General features: G+C 44.1%; 3 protein-coding genes across 3 annotated transcripts; 2 read left to right on the top strand and 1 right to left on the bottom strand.

Annotated features, from left to right (window-relative positions):
• The first annotated feature begins 92 nt into the window (after positions 1 to 92).
• fbxw8 (F-box and WD repeat domain containing 8) lies at positions 93 to 13,933 on the top strand. Its single transcript, XM_077600769.1, has 12 exons — positions 93 to 578; positions 2,002 to 2,106; positions 2,179 to 2,343; positions 3,610 to 3,698; positions 3,878 to 4,035; positions 4,127 to 4,323; positions 5,013 to 5,234; positions 5,366 to 5,496; positions 7,091 to 7,264; positions 7,346 to 7,462; positions 8,501 to 8,644; positions 13,792 to 13,933. The coding sequence occupies exons 1-12, from the start codon at positions 210 to 212 to the stop codon at positions 13,805 to 13,807; spliced, it is 1,887 nt and encodes a 628-aa protein (XP_077456895.1). The 5' UTR covers positions 93 to 209; the 3' UTR covers positions 13,808 to 13,933.
• On the bottom strand, positions 8,753 to 12,348 carry tesca (tescalcin a). Its single transcript, XM_077600771.1, has 8 exons — positions 12,282 to 12,348; positions 11,492 to 11,561; positions 11,246 to 11,326; positions 10,262 to 10,401; positions 10,079 to 10,140; positions 9,709 to 9,816; positions 9,572 to 9,619; positions 8,753 to 9,135 (listed from the first exon to the last, which is right to left on the bottom strand). Exons 1-8 carry the CDS (start codon positions 12,346 to 12,348, stop codon positions 9,031 to 9,033), a joined length of 681 nt encoding a protein of 226 aa, XP_077456897.1. The 3' UTR covers positions 8,753 to 9,030.
• On the top strand, positions 13,840 to 15,999 carry LOC144074373 (uncharacterized). The gene is made up of 2 exons (XM_077600770.1): positions 13,840 to 14,117; positions 14,786 to 15,999. The coding sequence occupies exons 1-2, from the start codon at positions 13,937 to 13,939 to the stop codon at positions 15,727 to 15,729; spliced, it is 1,125 nt and encodes a 374-aa protein (XP_077456896.1). The 5' UTR covers positions 13,840 to 13,936; the 3' UTR covers positions 15,730 to 15,999.
• The last annotated feature ends 193 nt before the right edge of the window (positions 16,000 to 16,192 follow it).

Here is a 16,192-nt window from a genome sequence, read left to right as displayed (position 1 = left end):
GGAGTTCGAAATAAATATATACTTTAGATTTACTGTATAATGATCGATGACAAACTCAAATCGTTGGTAGGAACCAATCTTCCCTGGCCGTGTCCCTCGTCGGCCCTTTCCCGTCGGAGAACTAATTCGTTTGGACTATTCCTCCTTCCTCGTGACATTTTCGTCACTTTTGACGCTTGGACTCAAAATGTTGACTTTTTTATTTCAAAATGTTTAACGCAATGGGTGAGGGGGAGCTTGCTGAGTTCAGGGAGCGTTGGAAACGGGAGTTGGGTTGTGAAAAAGACGAGCGGCGTCGGCCGAGTCCGCGGCCCGGTTCCGCTGCCTCCTCGAGTCCAGGTGGAAGTCAGTCCAAATGCGAGAATGGCAGCGGCGTGGACGAGCCCGGCTACGTGTCCATCGCCAGGGGCTTGTTGGGCGGCAGGACGAGCCCCCTTTTGGAGAGGCTGGAGGAAGAGAGGAACAAAAGGAAGCAGAAATACCGAGACGTTACCGCTGCCTGCAGGGAATCCCTTCAACATCCTCGGAGAAAAGTTAAGAAAGAAGAGCAGCTGCTAGATCAACTCATCGTCGACCTGGTACGGCTCAATCTCTCCCTTTTGCTTAGTATTGGACGATATATACCGTCAAAACGAGCGGAAACTCTTTCTCGACGTCCTACGTGTCTGGCTATTTTCACCATAAATAGGCTTGTTTTTGCAATACACATTTGGCCCAGCAGATGGCGCCGATTTGCGCTTACTGGCTAACACTGATAGTCTTTCGTATTCCGTAGTATGTATAGTTGAATTGAATGTTTTTAGTCTGTATACAACAGTGGCGGTCCGTGCATTTTCTCGTAGCACCTTCAACAAATCAATCAAACCCTCAAAAACTATTTTATGGCTATAAAACCTCTACAGCTGCGACACAAAAAATAATCAATACATCAACGCAAAAAAATGGGGTAAAATCCACTTCTTAGCAGCATTTAATTATTAAATACAAATATTGGAGCTTTTCAGACATTACAACCGGGCCAGGGAGGTGATTTCCCCGGGAAAAGACACAGATGGACGTCAATGGCGAAACGGCAAAAAAAAATCACTAAAATGGGGTAAAATCCACTTCCTAGCAGCATTTAGTGATTGAATACAAACACTGGAGCTTTTCAGATATCAGAACTGGGCCCCCAATTGAAATATTATTTAGGAATATAGCCATATTTTACTCACCCAAAATCCTTTTTAACTGTACACAATATCCATCCTCCTTTCTTTCTTCCTTCTTTTCTATTGCCATCGAAGCTAGTGCTGAAATTCGAGCCTGTCATGTCGTATTTCTGGCATAGTCCGTCTTGAAAATGGCTTTAAATCAACACAACAATATATTTGCTTGTGCAGCTCGCTACAGATACACTTTGGTAGCTCTGGCTAATCACTAGCTTGGTAAAAGCGATGACGTATCCCTACGCCTGCGACAAGGCATTGTGGAGTTGCCAACTCGAAATCTGATTGGTTAAAGCAACAGTCTTATCGACGCTTGTTTAATGCAGCAGAGCCTGCAGAACTGATTGTGAAGGCTTTGAGGCAGATTTCTGACCCTGGCAACAAATAATGGCTGAAATGTGATTGGTTAAATGCTTCAATTTGAAAACACCCATCTGGAAGCAGTGCAAACAGGGGGGAAAGGCAATGAAAGGAAGCTAACAGACAATTTGGAATTATTTAATAATTATTGATGGACAAAATAGAATATATGATTCAGATATTTCTTAGGCCAGCAGAGAAGACCTTGAAGGCCCTGTCGGCCCGCCACTGGTATACAAGTACAATGAGATTTAAAGTTTCACCATAGTGCACACATATAAGTAGCCATTAAAAGATTTATATACAATAAAAATGAAGTGAGGTAAAAGAAAAGTGACATAAAAGGGGCCATAATTGTCAAAGATTTTTTCCTTCCATATTACACAGCACTGTGTATATTCACTGAACTAATCCGTTTTCTTTTTAAATGCAGAATGAGACCAACGAGATCCCCTTTTTTGACATGGAGTTGCCGTACGAATTGGCCCTGAAGATATTCCAATACCTGAACCGCACCGACCTCGGCCGATGCGCGCAGGTGAGTCGCCGGAGATGTCCAACAAGTCTCGGCCAAACATTCATCGTGCTAAAATGATTTCCTCGCCGGCAGGTGAGCAGGGTGTGGCGAACTTTGGCCGAGGACCAGGTGCTGTGGTTCAGACTGTGCGCGGCGGAGGGCTTCCGGCGCGGCGCCGCCGTCTCCGACTCCCCCTGCTGGAAGGCCGCCCTGCGAGACTGCCGCGTGGAGGCCGCCGAAATGCGAGGCAATTGGAAGGTGAGTCGCCTCACTGCTACTCTACGTTATATTACGAGGATCAAGTTCTCAATTGCGATTTTTACGTGGATAAAGTTGTACTACGATGAGGAATCAATGCGTTATGACCACGTAAAAGTCGGAAAAGTATGGTTTATTTTTACCTGACGTGAACCGGAAGTTTGACTTTTGGTATGTGTCATCACAAAACTGCAAATGGCTAAATTCTTTGAGATTTAAAATTTGGAGGAAAATGGAATACTATTACAGACGGACCGCTACTTATGAACATTCGAGTTACGAACAACGGTACAGACGAACATGTCTGCAAATTGCGTTTATGTCGAAAAATGTTGGTAAGTTGGATTTTGTATTGCGCGCCTTTTTCCGAGTAGTGCTTCTTTCCGCCGCTAATACCGACCGACGCATGCGCTGTGAGCGCTCAGCTCACCCATAATGTATGTATACAGTACTGTATGTATTCTCTCCATGTTATTAAATGTTTTTTTCAGTACAAACCAATGCGTGTTACTTATACAAGCCTTAAACATACTTATATAAACCTTCAATATACTTATATATAGGCCTTAAACATAAATTATAATGCAAAATATAGCACTGAGCAACTTACGAACAAATTCAACTTATGAACAATCGCTCGGAACCTAACTCGTTCGTAAGTAGGGGAGCGTCTGTACATTAGAGTCGTTCTTCGTTCTATTGTTTATATTTTACGTTATGTCAACCGGAAATCCGGCTTTGCGGACTTCCGTGGCCAACCTTTCTGAGATGGAGGGTCCAATCCCAGGTTCGGACCTTCCTGTGTGGAGTTTGCCCCTTCTCCCCGTGCCCATGTGGGTTTTCTCCGGGTACTCTGCTTTCCTCGCTCATCCTAAAACATGCACATGAGGCTCATTGCACGCTAAAATGTACCTCTCTATGAGCGATGTGTTGTTTGTCTCCTCCTACCTTGCGATTGGCCGGCAACACGTTCAGGTCGTCCCTCGCCTACTGCCCGTAATTGGTCGGGATAGGCTCCAAAACCCTGGTGAGGATAATCGGAATTGAAAATAAATGCTATTAAGTTCTGGAAGGCTTTTGCAATTAGTTTTTCAGAACGGGCAACGATTTGTCTGCTTCTTGTAGAGCGTCAGCCAGTGATTTGGATTTTTTTTGTTCATTCCCCGTGAAAGGAATGAGCTCTTCGAAAACAAAGTCTTGACCCTTGTCTTCTTTCTTTGTGGGACTTTCCAAGCGGATGTGTTGAATGGTGCGCTTTCCGTGCAGAATCGCATCGGCCGCATGAGCCAGCTACACTTTGAGCTGGGAAAGGTGTTGTGCCACGTCAGCTCCTGCGACGACTACGTCCTCGCCGGGTGAGCGGAAAACTTAGGGTTTTCTTTCCTACTAATCATAGGACCCGTGGGGGAAAAAAAAATCCTGTTTGTACATGGTCTTTCTACTTTGTCCAAATCATACTGTTTTGGTTCGACAGCCCACTCTCAAGTAACTAATGAGCTGCACTGGCTCCTCCCTCCCCCGTATCGCCCGCCAGGTACTCCTCGGGCGACGTCCGTCTTTGGGACACGAAGCATTGGGACCTGCCGTCTTCCTACCTCCTGTCCAATCACTTGTCGGCGCTCAGCCAGCCCAGACCGCACGTCACGCACGTGCGGGTGGCCGGCCAAGTGGCGGCCGCCGCCTACCGAGACGGTACGCTGCGACTTTTGCAGAAGGTGGACTATCTTCGCCCGGAGTTTTCGGTCTTCCGTCATCCGTGCTGACCAATCGGTTGGTGTCGCAGGTTGCGTGGACTTGTGGAGCACCCGGGTGGGCGGCGAGCCCATTTACCACCATCGCTCGGCGGGAGTCCACGCGGGTTTAAGCCTCAGCCCGGACGGCTCCGTCCTGGCGTCCGCCGCCGACCGCGACGTCCGACTGGACGGGGCCGACGAGCACGGCGCGTGGAGGCCGCTCTCCCAGACCCGCCTTCCCCAGCCCGTCCGTACCTTCGAGAAAAAAAAGAAACACTGCTGTCTAGAACAAGGGTGTCAGACTCGGGTTGGTTGGCGGGCCGCTTTAACGTCAATTTGATCCTAAAACAGAAAGTCAGCACTCATGATTTACTTTCCCGGGCCACACAAAATGATGCGGCGGGCCAGATTTGGCCCCCGGGCCGCCACTTTGACACCTGTGATGTATAGTAAGGGTGTCAGACGTCGGGTTGGTTGGCGGGCCGCTTTAACGTCAACTTGATTTCACGTGGGCCGGACCATTTTAGATATAATATTTAGATTTTTTTAAAATAAATGGATTAAAAGAAATGGATTAAAATCCCTGATTATTCCGTTTTTTTATAGATCTAAAACAATGTTTATTTTAGTTTTTTAAATATATTTTTAGATTTTACAAAATTATTTTTGAACTAAAAACACGGAAAAATGGATCAAAAAATGACAATGATTGATTTAAAAGGGGGGAAATCAGGAAATGTAATATACATGTATACTCTTCATTTGAATTTGATCCTAAAACAGAAAGTCGGCACTCATCATTGACTTTCCCGGGCCACACAAAATGATGCGGGGGGCCAGGTTTGGCCCCCCAACCGCCACTTTGACACCTGTGGTCTAGAAAGAAAAGAAAAAAACGCCCGGCGATGATTTACATCTGCATTTCCCTTCCCTCAGGTCCAAAGTTTGGTGTCGTTGCCCGGCGGTGGCGGGCGGCGCGCGCTAACGGCGGCGGCGGCCGGGGACTCCGTGTACCTGCTGGACGAAGAGACCCGGGGAGAGCCCGGGACGCCCCTCCACTTGGTGTACGCTCAGCCCGTCACTTGCTTGGACGCCTCGGAGCGGCGCCTGGCCGTGGGGGTCAGGCACGGCGGTTGGGCTCTGCGCGACGGCAACAAGGTGAGGGGAAAGTGGCGCTCGATTGGCGACGACCTTCACGCCACAAATAATGACCATAATGCCGTTCCGTGCCATTCAATTCCCGCTTTCCGAGAGGGCGACGTGCTAAACGTGCGTCTTTCCTTTTCCAGATCCACGTGTACGACGTGGAGACGGGCAAGGCGTTGGCGCGTGTCGGAGACACGTCAGGCGACTTCACTTGCGTGCACCTGGACGACGCCGACGCGCCGCACACGCTTCTGTCCGGGAACAAAGACAGGAGGTGGGCCGCCGTCCGTCTTCAATTTATTTCAATGCCTTTATTTTGGTTAGAAAAGTACAATTAAAGCTTCACCATACAGTGCACGCATAATAAGTAGTCAACATAAGTAAGCGGTCAACATAAATGAATCATCAAAACATGAATAAATGGTCACATCAATAAGTATTCAGGTATTAATCTGTAACCTTTATGAAGTAAATCTATTTGATTTTTTTCAAAGTCAAGTATAACGAAATTAATGATTAGTCTTTTTTTCAATTTTCAAAATTCAATTTCAATGTTTTTCAATTTTCAAAATTCAATTTCAATTTTTTTCAATTTCAATTTTTTTCAATTTCAAAATTCAATTTCAATTTTTTTCAATTTTCAAAATTCAATTTCAATTTTTTCAATTTCAATGTTTTTCAATTTTCAAAATTCAATTTCAATGTTTTTCAATTTCAGCGTTTTTCAATTTTCTAAATTCAATTTCCTTGTTTTCAATTTTCAAGATTCAATTTCATATTTTTTTTCAATTTTCAAAATTCTATTTCATTTTTTTTCAATTTTCAAAATTCAATTTCAATGTTTTTCAATTTCCAAAATTCAATTTCCATTGTTTTCAATTTTCAAAATACAATTTCCATTTTTTTTTCAATTAATCTAACTTAAAAAGTGACTGAAGTGATTAGCAGCCTATCAAGTTTTAGGGTCTTGGGAAGAAACTCCTTAAGTCTCTTTGTTTTGACTCCAATCGACGTCAAGGCGAGCACATGAGAACGTATTGAGTGGAGAAACCGAACAAAAATGTGCTGTTGTTTTTTGTCCGGGTTCGCTGTTGTAGTAAAACATTGGCGGCCCCAGCGAGCAACATTCCTATCTTTAAGTCAAGACTTTATTTGGAAGTCAAAACAAAGCCCCTCGTGACTTTGCGTGACGTCCTGGAGGACGTCTTGGCAGTGCGTGGTCGGGGAATGAATCCGTCCTTTGATGGCTTTCCCAGCTTGCGCGTTGCAAAGACGCCGCTCCACCGCACGTCAAAGGCGTCCATTGTTGCGGCAAAAGACCCCCACGAGCGTGAAGAACGGCCACGCGCCGCATTCCTCGCATGAATCTCGCCAAGAATGAGTGGTCGTAAAATAGCTCTTTGGCTGGAGACATGAACAAACAAACAAAAAAGTGCTGTATATTATGTTAGCATGGCGTCATTCATCATCAATGAATGAATATTGATAGCAGGAGCAATTGTGTTGTCTGTGTGGATTTTAAGTGTTGCTATTTTTTATTGTCTTGCATGCATTACTCTTGTATGGTGGGCACGGGGGACCCGACTAGCTAAAAAAAAAAAAAATCCCCCATTTTTTGAGGAGGCATTTACTTTAAAGACGGACGCAACTTTTTGGCTTACTTGATATTCTAACTTTGAACCCGGTGGCTCGAACCTGCCAAATATGGAAGGACATTTGATCGTGTGGGAGCAATAATACAAAAGGGAAATGGGCCAAGAAATTGCAGACCGTTGAGGCTAACGGCTACTTTGGGTCTTGAATTGAATTGAATCCAATGCAAAACCTTTCATGTTATTTTTCCTCAAATTGGGTCTCCTCTTTTTTAGGGTGCGTGCGTTCGACCTGCGATCGGGCTCGTGCGTGTCGTCGTTGTACGCCCACCACTTGGGCGTGACGGCGGTGCGCGGGGACGACTGGAAGGTGGTGAGCGGCGGCGGCGAGGGCCTGGTCTGCGTGTGGGAGTGGAGGATGGGAAGCAAGTTGTGGGAGATGCACCACAGGTATGGATGGGATTTGGCCCCGCCCCTCCCCTCCCCTCGTTTCTCGCCGATTGAGGTCTCATGACCGCCTCGCCCGCGCAGGCATCCCGTCAGGTACATCCGCCTGGACGGCCGCACGCTGCTGACGGCCAACGTCCCCGACGACAAGACGCCCCGCGGGGCCTGCATCACCGACGACGACCTCACGGCTCATCGCAGGTAGCGCCGGCCACCGTCAACTTTTTTTTTTTTTTTTTTTTTAGCCCCGCCCTCAACTTTGTTTTTGCGCCACCTTCAACTTTTTTTAGCCCTGCCCTCAACTTTGTTTTTGCGCCACGTCAACTTTTTTAGCCCCGCCCTCAACTTTGTTTTTGCGCCACGTCAACTTTTTTTTTTAGCCCCGCCCTCAACTTTGTTTTTGCGCCACCTTCAACTTTTTTTAGCCCCGCCTTCAACTTTGTTTTTGTGCCGCGTCAATTTTTTTTTTAGCCCCGCCCTCAACTTTGTTTTTGCGCCACGTCAACTTTTTTTTAGCCCCGCCCTCAACTTGAGATGTCCCTTTAAGTGCCGCTTTCACCAGTTTTTCAACACTCGTTCCATCATAAATGTGGTCAAAGAGTATTCAAAAATCCTTATTTCGCAATTTTTCGATTATCACGACCGTGTCTGGTCTACACCAAGGGTGTCAAACTTGGGTTGGTTCGTGGCCAGTTTAGATATAATATTTAGATTTTTTTTTTTATAAATCGATTAAAAGAACTGGATGAAAAGCCCTAAATATTCCGTTTTTTTATAGATATGAAACTGTTTATTTGAACTTTTTTTTCTTAGTAAGGGAAAACATCTAATAATCATTTGTTTTTCATTTCAAATGGAAACAATTTTTTTTAAATTATTTTCATTTTTTTTGTTTTGTGATTTTTTATTAATGTGGAAAACCGAAAATATTTTTATAGATTTATTTTTAGATTTGATAAAATGCTTTTCGACCTAAAAACACCAAAATAAAAAAATGGATAAAAAATTGCAATTATTGATTTCAATAATATAATCTTCATTTGAATTTGATCCTAAAACAGAAAGTGGCCACTCATGATTGACTTACTCGGACCGCACAAAATGATGCGGCGGGCCAGATTTGGCCCCCGGGCCGCCACTTTGACACATGTGGCCTACACTAACCGCCATATTGGTGCGAGTACTGTACTGTACTGTATCAAAATGTGAATTTTTGACAAGCGGGAATGCGTTTTGCAGGCACAGGGGAGCCATCTGCCACTACGACTTCTGGGAGGACTCGCGGGCCAGCGACGCCGTCCTTCCCATCTGCAGGTCCGACTACGACCAGTCTGACGGCTACAACTACAACATCGCCCTGGCCGTGCCCTACGACCGCCTCAGGTGACCCCCGTCGGGGAAAACTCGGCCTTCTCGGGACCGGCGTGGCTGATCCGCTAGCTAGCCGTGACTTTAGCTAAAGGACTCCACGCTTTACCGATGGCATTTTTGGAACGTACAACTACTCCTTTTTATTTAAAAATCCCCGTACTTGTTTTTTCGCCACTTTTTTTCCCATTTGTATCCTTGAAAGGCAACCCATTTAAAAAAAAACACAAATTTAAAACATATTGAACGTATTAGCACACTAAAAACATGCTCTTTAGGTCACAGCAATATAACCACACCCAAATAATCTGGAATGAAAAAAAGATACTAGCCATTTGAGGAAAAAATGTTTACAAAAAACAAAACTTGACTTGAACTGCTGTTGCGTAGCTAACGAAGCACTAAGGGTTCGACGACGAGCCGGCTTTTCCGCAGCGCACGGTGGTGGTGTCCACGTCCAGGAATCGGATGTGCATGCGCGACTCCATCTCCAGCCCGTTTAGAATCTGTGTGGCCAAAAATAAAGCTTAAAGCGCTAAAAAAAACATTAAGACCATATTAGCTCCCCGTCAAATTACGACTCAACACCGGCAACTATATAATATATACTTGTATTTGTATTTACACTACTGACAAATTTATACCGCTATTTCTCGTCAGGTTTTTGGAGGTGCTGTTTAAGCAACTAGCTCCATCTAGTGTTAAAGCTTAGAAGTCCAATGTAGGCTGAATGTAAGCTTCTTGTGCGGGCCGTATTCAATAATATTTTCATTATTTGCCACAGGCCCACAAAGAAAAGTGTACTTTAACCCTCAAAGGAAGATGCAAGCGCTATTTTTTTAGTTTCTTCAAACCAAAAAGTTGCTATTTGAAATCCCGCCAGTTTGACGCCATGTCTGCGATTTGCTCGTTTATTCCCAAAAAGCAAAATTGCGCCCAAACCTGTTCAAAATGCTCAAAGGTAATCCCCTCGTAGAACTCGTCCGGCGCCTGAGTGATCCCACAAAAAAAAAATGCCCATTCATTTTTAAATGGTACGCATCGGCCCGTCGTTTTTGAGCGCGTTTGCGGTCGCTCACCATGTGCGGCACGTTGGTGCTGGCCACTTCCAACATGGCGGCGTCGGCGATGGTCTTGGCCGCCTCGTGGCCGATGGCGCCGCTTTTGGACAGCAGCTCCTCCACCACCTGCCCACAAAAACCACTTCAATTATAATTTTAGTGGAGAATTTAGAGCGTCCAATCAGCCTATCACCTAGCATGTTTTTAGGACGCGCGTGCGAGGGAACCGGAGTACCCGGAGGGAAAAAAAACATAACAGTCAAAAAACATAAGTTGCATGCCCATCCAAATGATGAAAAAATCAAACGCGACTTATAGTCCAGAAAATACGGTACTCGCAGTATTTCTCGTCCCCATGGTTGTCTATCATCCTTTTTTTTGTCGTTACCTTCCTGTACTCGGCGAGCGTGATGGTGCCGTCGTTGTCTGTGTCGTGCATGTTGAACAAAACTGCAAAAAAAAAGAAAGTTTGCGCCAAATGAGCCTCCTGTGGCTCTTCCCGTTACTGAACTTGAGGCCCGAAAATGTCCAAAAAGGGCAGCGATGGAGGCCCGGCCGGCCGGCCACTCACAGCGAAGCTTCTGCCTCCGAACGGCACGCCGTTCGTCTTCTCCGCTCTTGTGGCGGGGGGGCCGGAAGTGGCTCATGACCATCAGGAAGTGGCCCAAGTCCAGCTCCTCCAAGCGGCCCGCCTCTCCCTCCTGTTGATTCCTGGGAAATTGCAAGGCAGGGCCAATCAAAGCATTATTTTATTTTTACTATAAAAATAGGAACTTTAAATCTTACAAGTATCCTTCGATCGCTCCGAAATCAACGACCGCTAGTCTTTTTATCCTCTCAAAGTGAACGAACAAATGGCCCAAAAAATGCACCCATTTAAGGATGAATTCCAACGTTAATATTCATCATCAGCATCATCGTTTTTTAATTGTCCAGATCAAGGGGGTCAGACTCGGGTGGGTTCGCGGGACGCATTAACGTCAACTCGGTTTCATTGTGGGCCGGACCATTTTAGATAGAATATTTAGATATTTTTTTATAAATGGATTAAAAGCCCTGAATATTCATTTTTTTATAGATCTAAAACAATGTTTATTTTAGCTTTTTTTATATATATTTTTATATTTTATAAAATGATTTTTGAACTAAAAACAGAAGAAATTGACTAAAAAGGACAATGATTGATTTAAAAGGGGTGAAATCAGGAAATTTAATATACATTTTTGTAATAAATGGATTAAAAGCCCTGAATATTCAATTTTTTATAGATCTAAAACAATGTTTATTTTAGCTTTTTTTAAATATATTTTTAGATTTTACAAAATGATTTGTGTACTAAAAACAGAAAAATTGATAAAAAATTTGCACTTATTGATTTAAAAGGGGGTAGATCAGGAAATGTAATATACATCTATACTCTTCATTTGAATTTGATCCTAAAACAGAAAGTCGGCACTCATGATTTACTTTCTCGGGCCGCACAAAATGATGCGGCGGTCCAGATTTGGCCCCCGGGCCGCCACTTTGACACCTGTGGTCCAGATGATCCACTCACCTTTTGTCAAAGAAGGCGTCGATGATTTGCTTCTTGATGGGATTGTTAGCTAGCGTGGGAATGCTCTCCAAATGAGCTCTGCTGCAGAGATCATAGTTGAACACAAACTAATACGTATTCATACGTTCACGCTAACTGGAATATGCTTGAAACGGACTGCGCGTTATCTTGCTAAATTTGTTCGATAGACTCTGACGGCCTATCTCATCTTGGGCGAGCTTTTCAAAGTAAAAGTTGAAGCGTTACCTGATGGTCTCCCCATTTGCGCTGAGTTCTCGGAATCGGTGATGGAGGTTTTTGATTTGTTCTGCGGAAACTGACAACGAGCACAAAAAAAAACACAAACATGGAGTCAATGGCGGGTGTGGCTCCTATTTAAAAAAAAAAATGCAAGTCCAAGCAATGAGGAAGTTTAAAGTCCATTAAAAGAGCACAAACACAACAATACGTTCACCTTTGAATCAAAATATCCAATAACTTTTGCCTCAACAGAGCAAGCAAAATCAACGTGTATTGTTAGTTAGCCGTTTTCATTTTAGAAACTCTACAATATTTGCATATTTCTAATGCACATGTCCCAAAAAAGGACCTTTAAAGCTTTCTCATGTTCAAAATCAGTCCTTGTCTCATGAAAATAAACAATCCTCTGTTTTCAAAGAAAAGTAAAACCCACCAAATGTCTTTTTGTCATGGTTGAATTCTCCAATGGAAATAGTTCATTTAAATCAACAAACTCACCAGAATTTGTAAAAACGCATTTTTTTATCATGTAAAATGATTGCACGCAGTGAGTCTTTCAATTTTCATTTCTACACTCGATTTTAGTACACGAGAGACTAAAAAATGCATTGAAAATATTACAAGTAAACACCCCGTAAATATTAGTTTAACAATAAACTGCAAGCTATTATTGACTGAAAAAAATCACTACAACATCTCAAGAAAGATTTAAAAAATCCATCAAATGAAATGACTAAAATCCACATGTGCGTGCGTGGCTCAAGAATCCATCCAATCCAAGTCCGGCTTTACTTACATCCCGTCTTTTGGGCCAATTGCTGGTAGTAACGCTGTTGCTCGGGACGCGCCTGCCACGACCCCATGGCCTCTCCAGAGAATGCCAACGGAACTTTGGGGGCTCGAATGCTCGGACCAGACAATCCCCCCCCCTCGCTAAGTCCCTCCCTTTCTCCTTCCCTCCCCCATGGTCCTAAGTCCAACTCATTGACAAGATTTTTTGAAAAAAGTTCATGTGAGCATTCAGTTCATTTCCTCACAGGCAGAACTTGAATACAGTGGTACTACCTCGAGATACGAGCTTAATCCATTCCGGAACTGAGCTCGTATGACGAGATTCTCGTCACTCGAGCGGACGTTTTCCATTGAAATGAATGGAAAACAAATGAATTTGTTCCAGCCCTCTGAAAAAACACCAAAAACAGGATATTGGATTGGAAAAAATGTTTTATTTCTTCTAATTCGCCATCTATTAACAAAGTAACACATAACTAGTGGTTTAATTGTAATAAAATGTGTTTAATCTAACTTAAACTGGGCAGATTTCGCCGATGGGAGACAGAGACGTTTGGGGGCGTGAGGGGGGGGGGGGGGGTCCACGACAACGCACTCGCACTCACTTTTTGTACTTTAAAAGTGGTAAAATGACTAAAAAAATTGGCACATTTTCATGTATTTTGACTTTTAAATTGTGAGTATGGCTCTCAGGGAATAACATTTGAAAATAGTAATTGTTTATGGCTCTCTCTTTCAAAAAGGTTCCCCATCCCTGGTTTAGACTTTAACTTTTAGTTTAGAAACAGGCATTTTTTTAATATATATAAATGTGAATGCCTTTTTATTCTATTTTTTAAACAGTTTTGCATGACATTTTGTGTTAAAAGTCATTTTAAAGCTATTTTATATTCAGTTTATTAATAATATGCAGCTAGGAGGAGCTAATGTTATCATCTTGGGTCTGATTGGCCATCGTTGGAGTGGGTGTGTCAGTCGGAAAAAGGAAAAAAGTATCGATCAAAATATCAGTTTTAATGTTAAAATATTGCACATTGAGACAGAGAGAAATATATATTTATTAATAAATATTACACATTTTTGAATGACCTTCAGTTTCAATCAAAATATCAGTTTTAATGTTAAAATATTGCACATTGAGACAGAGAGAAATATATATCTATAAATAAATATTAAATATTTTTGAATGACCTTCAGTTACAGACTATCTTCTTTATTTAGGAGACTTGTAATATGTTGCGATTGCAATTAGTATTAAAAGTTATACAGTCGGAAGCCCGTGGATGGAAAATGCCTGGCAAATTTCATATTTCTCAATGCAAATATAGACATGAAACCTAATTTCAGACACTTTTACACTGACATTTGTACTATAAATAGAATAAAGTCTAAATGGCTCGTCAAAGTAGAATGTATGTAAAATGTAAATACTCATTGAACAGCATCTGTTGTATTTTCTTTTTGTATGATTAATATTCATTTCTTGTATGTTGCATGTCATGAATTGTTTCCAGTTTGTTTAGTTTTTAAACCAAAGACGACCTGATTGCGTTGTTCTAAAGCACCAGCGAAGAAGAAAAAGGCGGAAGTGTTCGACGTCACTTCCACGCGTCACCAACAATAGTGTCGAGTCGAGACGACGAAGGCGACTCTGCCAATATGTTGGAAAGTGAAGTGAGGGAGCACCTGGATGAGGTCGCCGATGAAATATGCGACATGATTGAAAAAACCATCGCGTCGTACGAGGAGGAACTCGTTCGAGCGAGACGGGAGAATGAGCGACAACGACGACAACTGGAAGCGGTGGCCCGGGTTCACCCGACGGTGTGGCGCATCCCAGGTGTCTTTTGCTTAAACTATTTTATCAATATTTCACGAGGACGCACAATAATAAAAGTGGCGCAACTGGAAAGAGCCATTTGGTTATCGTTTATATGTAGGCGCTGTCGAGTGGACTGCTCCTCAAAGTACGCATGCGTACTCGGGACTTGCTTAAAGTACGCATGCGTACTCGGGACTTGCTCAAAGTACGCATGCATACTCGGGACTTTCTCAAACTACGCATGCGTACTCGGGACTTTCTCAAACTACGCATGCGTACTCGGGACTTTCAATCAGGTTGGTTCTTCGATAGTCGTCGAACTGTATTAGGAGGGTAAAAACATACACAAAAGCCTTTTTTTCCCCCAAATTTAGCTATCCCAACATCACATGCGTATGAAATTTAAATAGTAGTCAACATGTGTTAGTAAGGGAAAAACACATGACTTTATCGTAATGTTATGGGCTATTTACTATGCAAAGTAGTCAAATATAGAAACCTTAAACGCATTTAAAAAAAATATAAATAAAAAATGTTGCCCAGAGGTTGTAGGATTCCTACCATATCACCGCTGTACAGTACAAAGTAGTTACATAAAGAAACCTTAAACTTATTCATAGAAAAAAGAAATAATGCTGCACATGTATTGTAGGATTCCCGTCGTTTATTCCGCTCGTGTTTTACAGGCTTCCAGCAGATGATCGGTCGCCCGCAACGTCCGGTGGGCGGAGCAAGCTTTGAGCGGCCGCGGTCTTCCGACGTTCCGGAAAAGGAAAACCCTCCTCAACCTATGATCGCCATCAAGGAAGAAGAAGAAGAGACTGTCGTCGACATGAGCGAAGCCGGCGAATGGCGAGCGCCCGAGACGCCGCGACCGGAAGGCGGCGACCCGGACGAACCTCCGAGGAACGAGGCGGGCGACGTAGCGGAGGGAGACGAACGGCCCGAAAACTCGGCGGTCCAGCCCTCCACCGGCGACAAACCGTTTAGCTGCCCGGTGTGCGCCAAAAAATTTGGCCGCAAGAATCACGTGGAGCGCCACATGTGGACGCACACGGGGGAAAAGCGCTGCTCCTGCTCGGTCTGCGGCAAAACCTTCACCTGCCCGGACAATTTAAGCGCCCACATGAGAACGCACACCGGAGAAAAACCTTTCGCCTGCTCCCTATGCGGTGAAAAATTCCGCCGCAGGCGCACCATGCTCGCCCACAGGGCGAGACACGCCAGAGATAAACCTTTCGCCTGTTCCGTTTGCGGCCAAAAGTTTTCCCAACAGTCGGCCTTGACCGAGCACGCGTGCCCGCAGCCTTGCGGTGGTTCCGAGGGCGGCCAGGGCCCCGAGAGTGCCGTGGACAAGTCCCGGCTGGAATCGGAGAGACGCTTGACCTGCCCGGTTTGCGGGAAAAAGTGCACCCAGAAGTCGCAGATCACCTCGCACATGCGGACGCACACGGGGGAGAAACCGTTTGCCTGCTCCGTTTGCGGCGACCGATTTGCTCACAAAGTGACCTTGATCACGCACATGGCAAAGCACACGGGAGAAAAGCCTTTTCTTTGCGCAATGTGCCGCCAAAGCTTTGCCTCCAAGTATTTCCTGAACAGGCACCTGCGCACGCACAACGTCCAATAAATGTTTGTCCCCCAGCCAGCCAAACAACCCCAACCTAACCCGAGAAACTCGCCCTGGGAACGTTGAAAGTGCTTCATTTCAAAGGCCTGTGGGAAAATTCCAAATCCCTCTAAAAGCCAAGGTCTACCATTTCACTTTTTCAGGCCAGGCGGTGACTATTCACAAACAAACAAACTTGCCACTGACAAAAAACAGCAACTGAAATGACTGCTTAAAATACTCGGATGTATCGTTACGTGGCCGTTGTGAATAAAACACTCCATTCTGGAATGGTGTGCTATATTCTGCTGACATTTATTTACCAGCACTTTTCGATTTAGGAATGACAGACATTTCCTCACGGTGAGACGAGGGCATGATATTCCCTGCGGTACACGGTCGATTGGTCGCCCGAAAGGTTATTGATAATTACCATTTAAATGGTTGCTCAAATTCCCTAAATACAAACTGCGAATGACTATTT

The sequence above is a fragment of the Stigmatopora argus genome, chromosome 5 (assembly GCF_051989625.1).
Source record: "Stigmatopora argus isolate UIUO_Sarg chromosome 5, RoL_Sarg_1.0, whole genome shotgun sequence".
NCBI lineage: Eukaryota > Metazoa > Chordata > Actinopteri > Syngnathiformes > Syngnathidae > Stigmatopora > Stigmatopora argus.
This window is presented reverse-complemented; position numbering and strand designations above follow the sequence as displayed.

Bases quoted from the DNA above. Each gene is read 5' to 3' on its own strand.
- fbxw8 (XM_077600769.1), top strand. From the start codon at position 210: ATGTTTAACGCAATGGGTGAGGGGGAGCTTGCTGAGTTCAGGGAGCGT. The intron at 5,235-5,365 runs GTGAGGGGAAAG...TTCCTTTTCCAG, and splicing joins CTCTGCGCGACGGCAACAAG to ATCCACGTGTACGACGTGGA. The intron at 5,497-7,090 runs GTGGGCCGCCGT...CCTCTTTTTTAG, and splicing joins TCCGGGAACAAAGACAGGAG to GGTGCGTGCGTTCGACCTGC.
- tesca (XM_077600771.1), bottom strand. From the start codon at position 12,348: ATGGGGTCGTGGCAGGCGCGTCCCGAGCAACAGCGTTACTACCAGCAA. The intron at 10,141-10,261 runs GTGAGTGGCCGG...TTTTTTTTGCAG, and splicing joins TCGGAGGCAGAAGCTTCGCT to TTTTGTTCAACATGCACGAC. The intron at 9,620-9,708 runs GTGAGCGACCGC...GGGATCACTCAG, and splicing joins GCACCAACGTGCCGCACATG to GCGCCGGACGAGTTCTACGA.
- LOC144074373 (XM_077600770.1), top strand. From the start codon at position 13,937: ATGTTGGAAAGTGAAGTGAGGGAGCACCTGGATGAGGTCGCCGATGAA. The intron at 14,118-14,785 runs GTGTCTTTTGCT...CGTGTTTTACAG, and splicing joins GACGGTGTGGCGCATCCCAG to GCTTCCAGCAGATGATCGGT.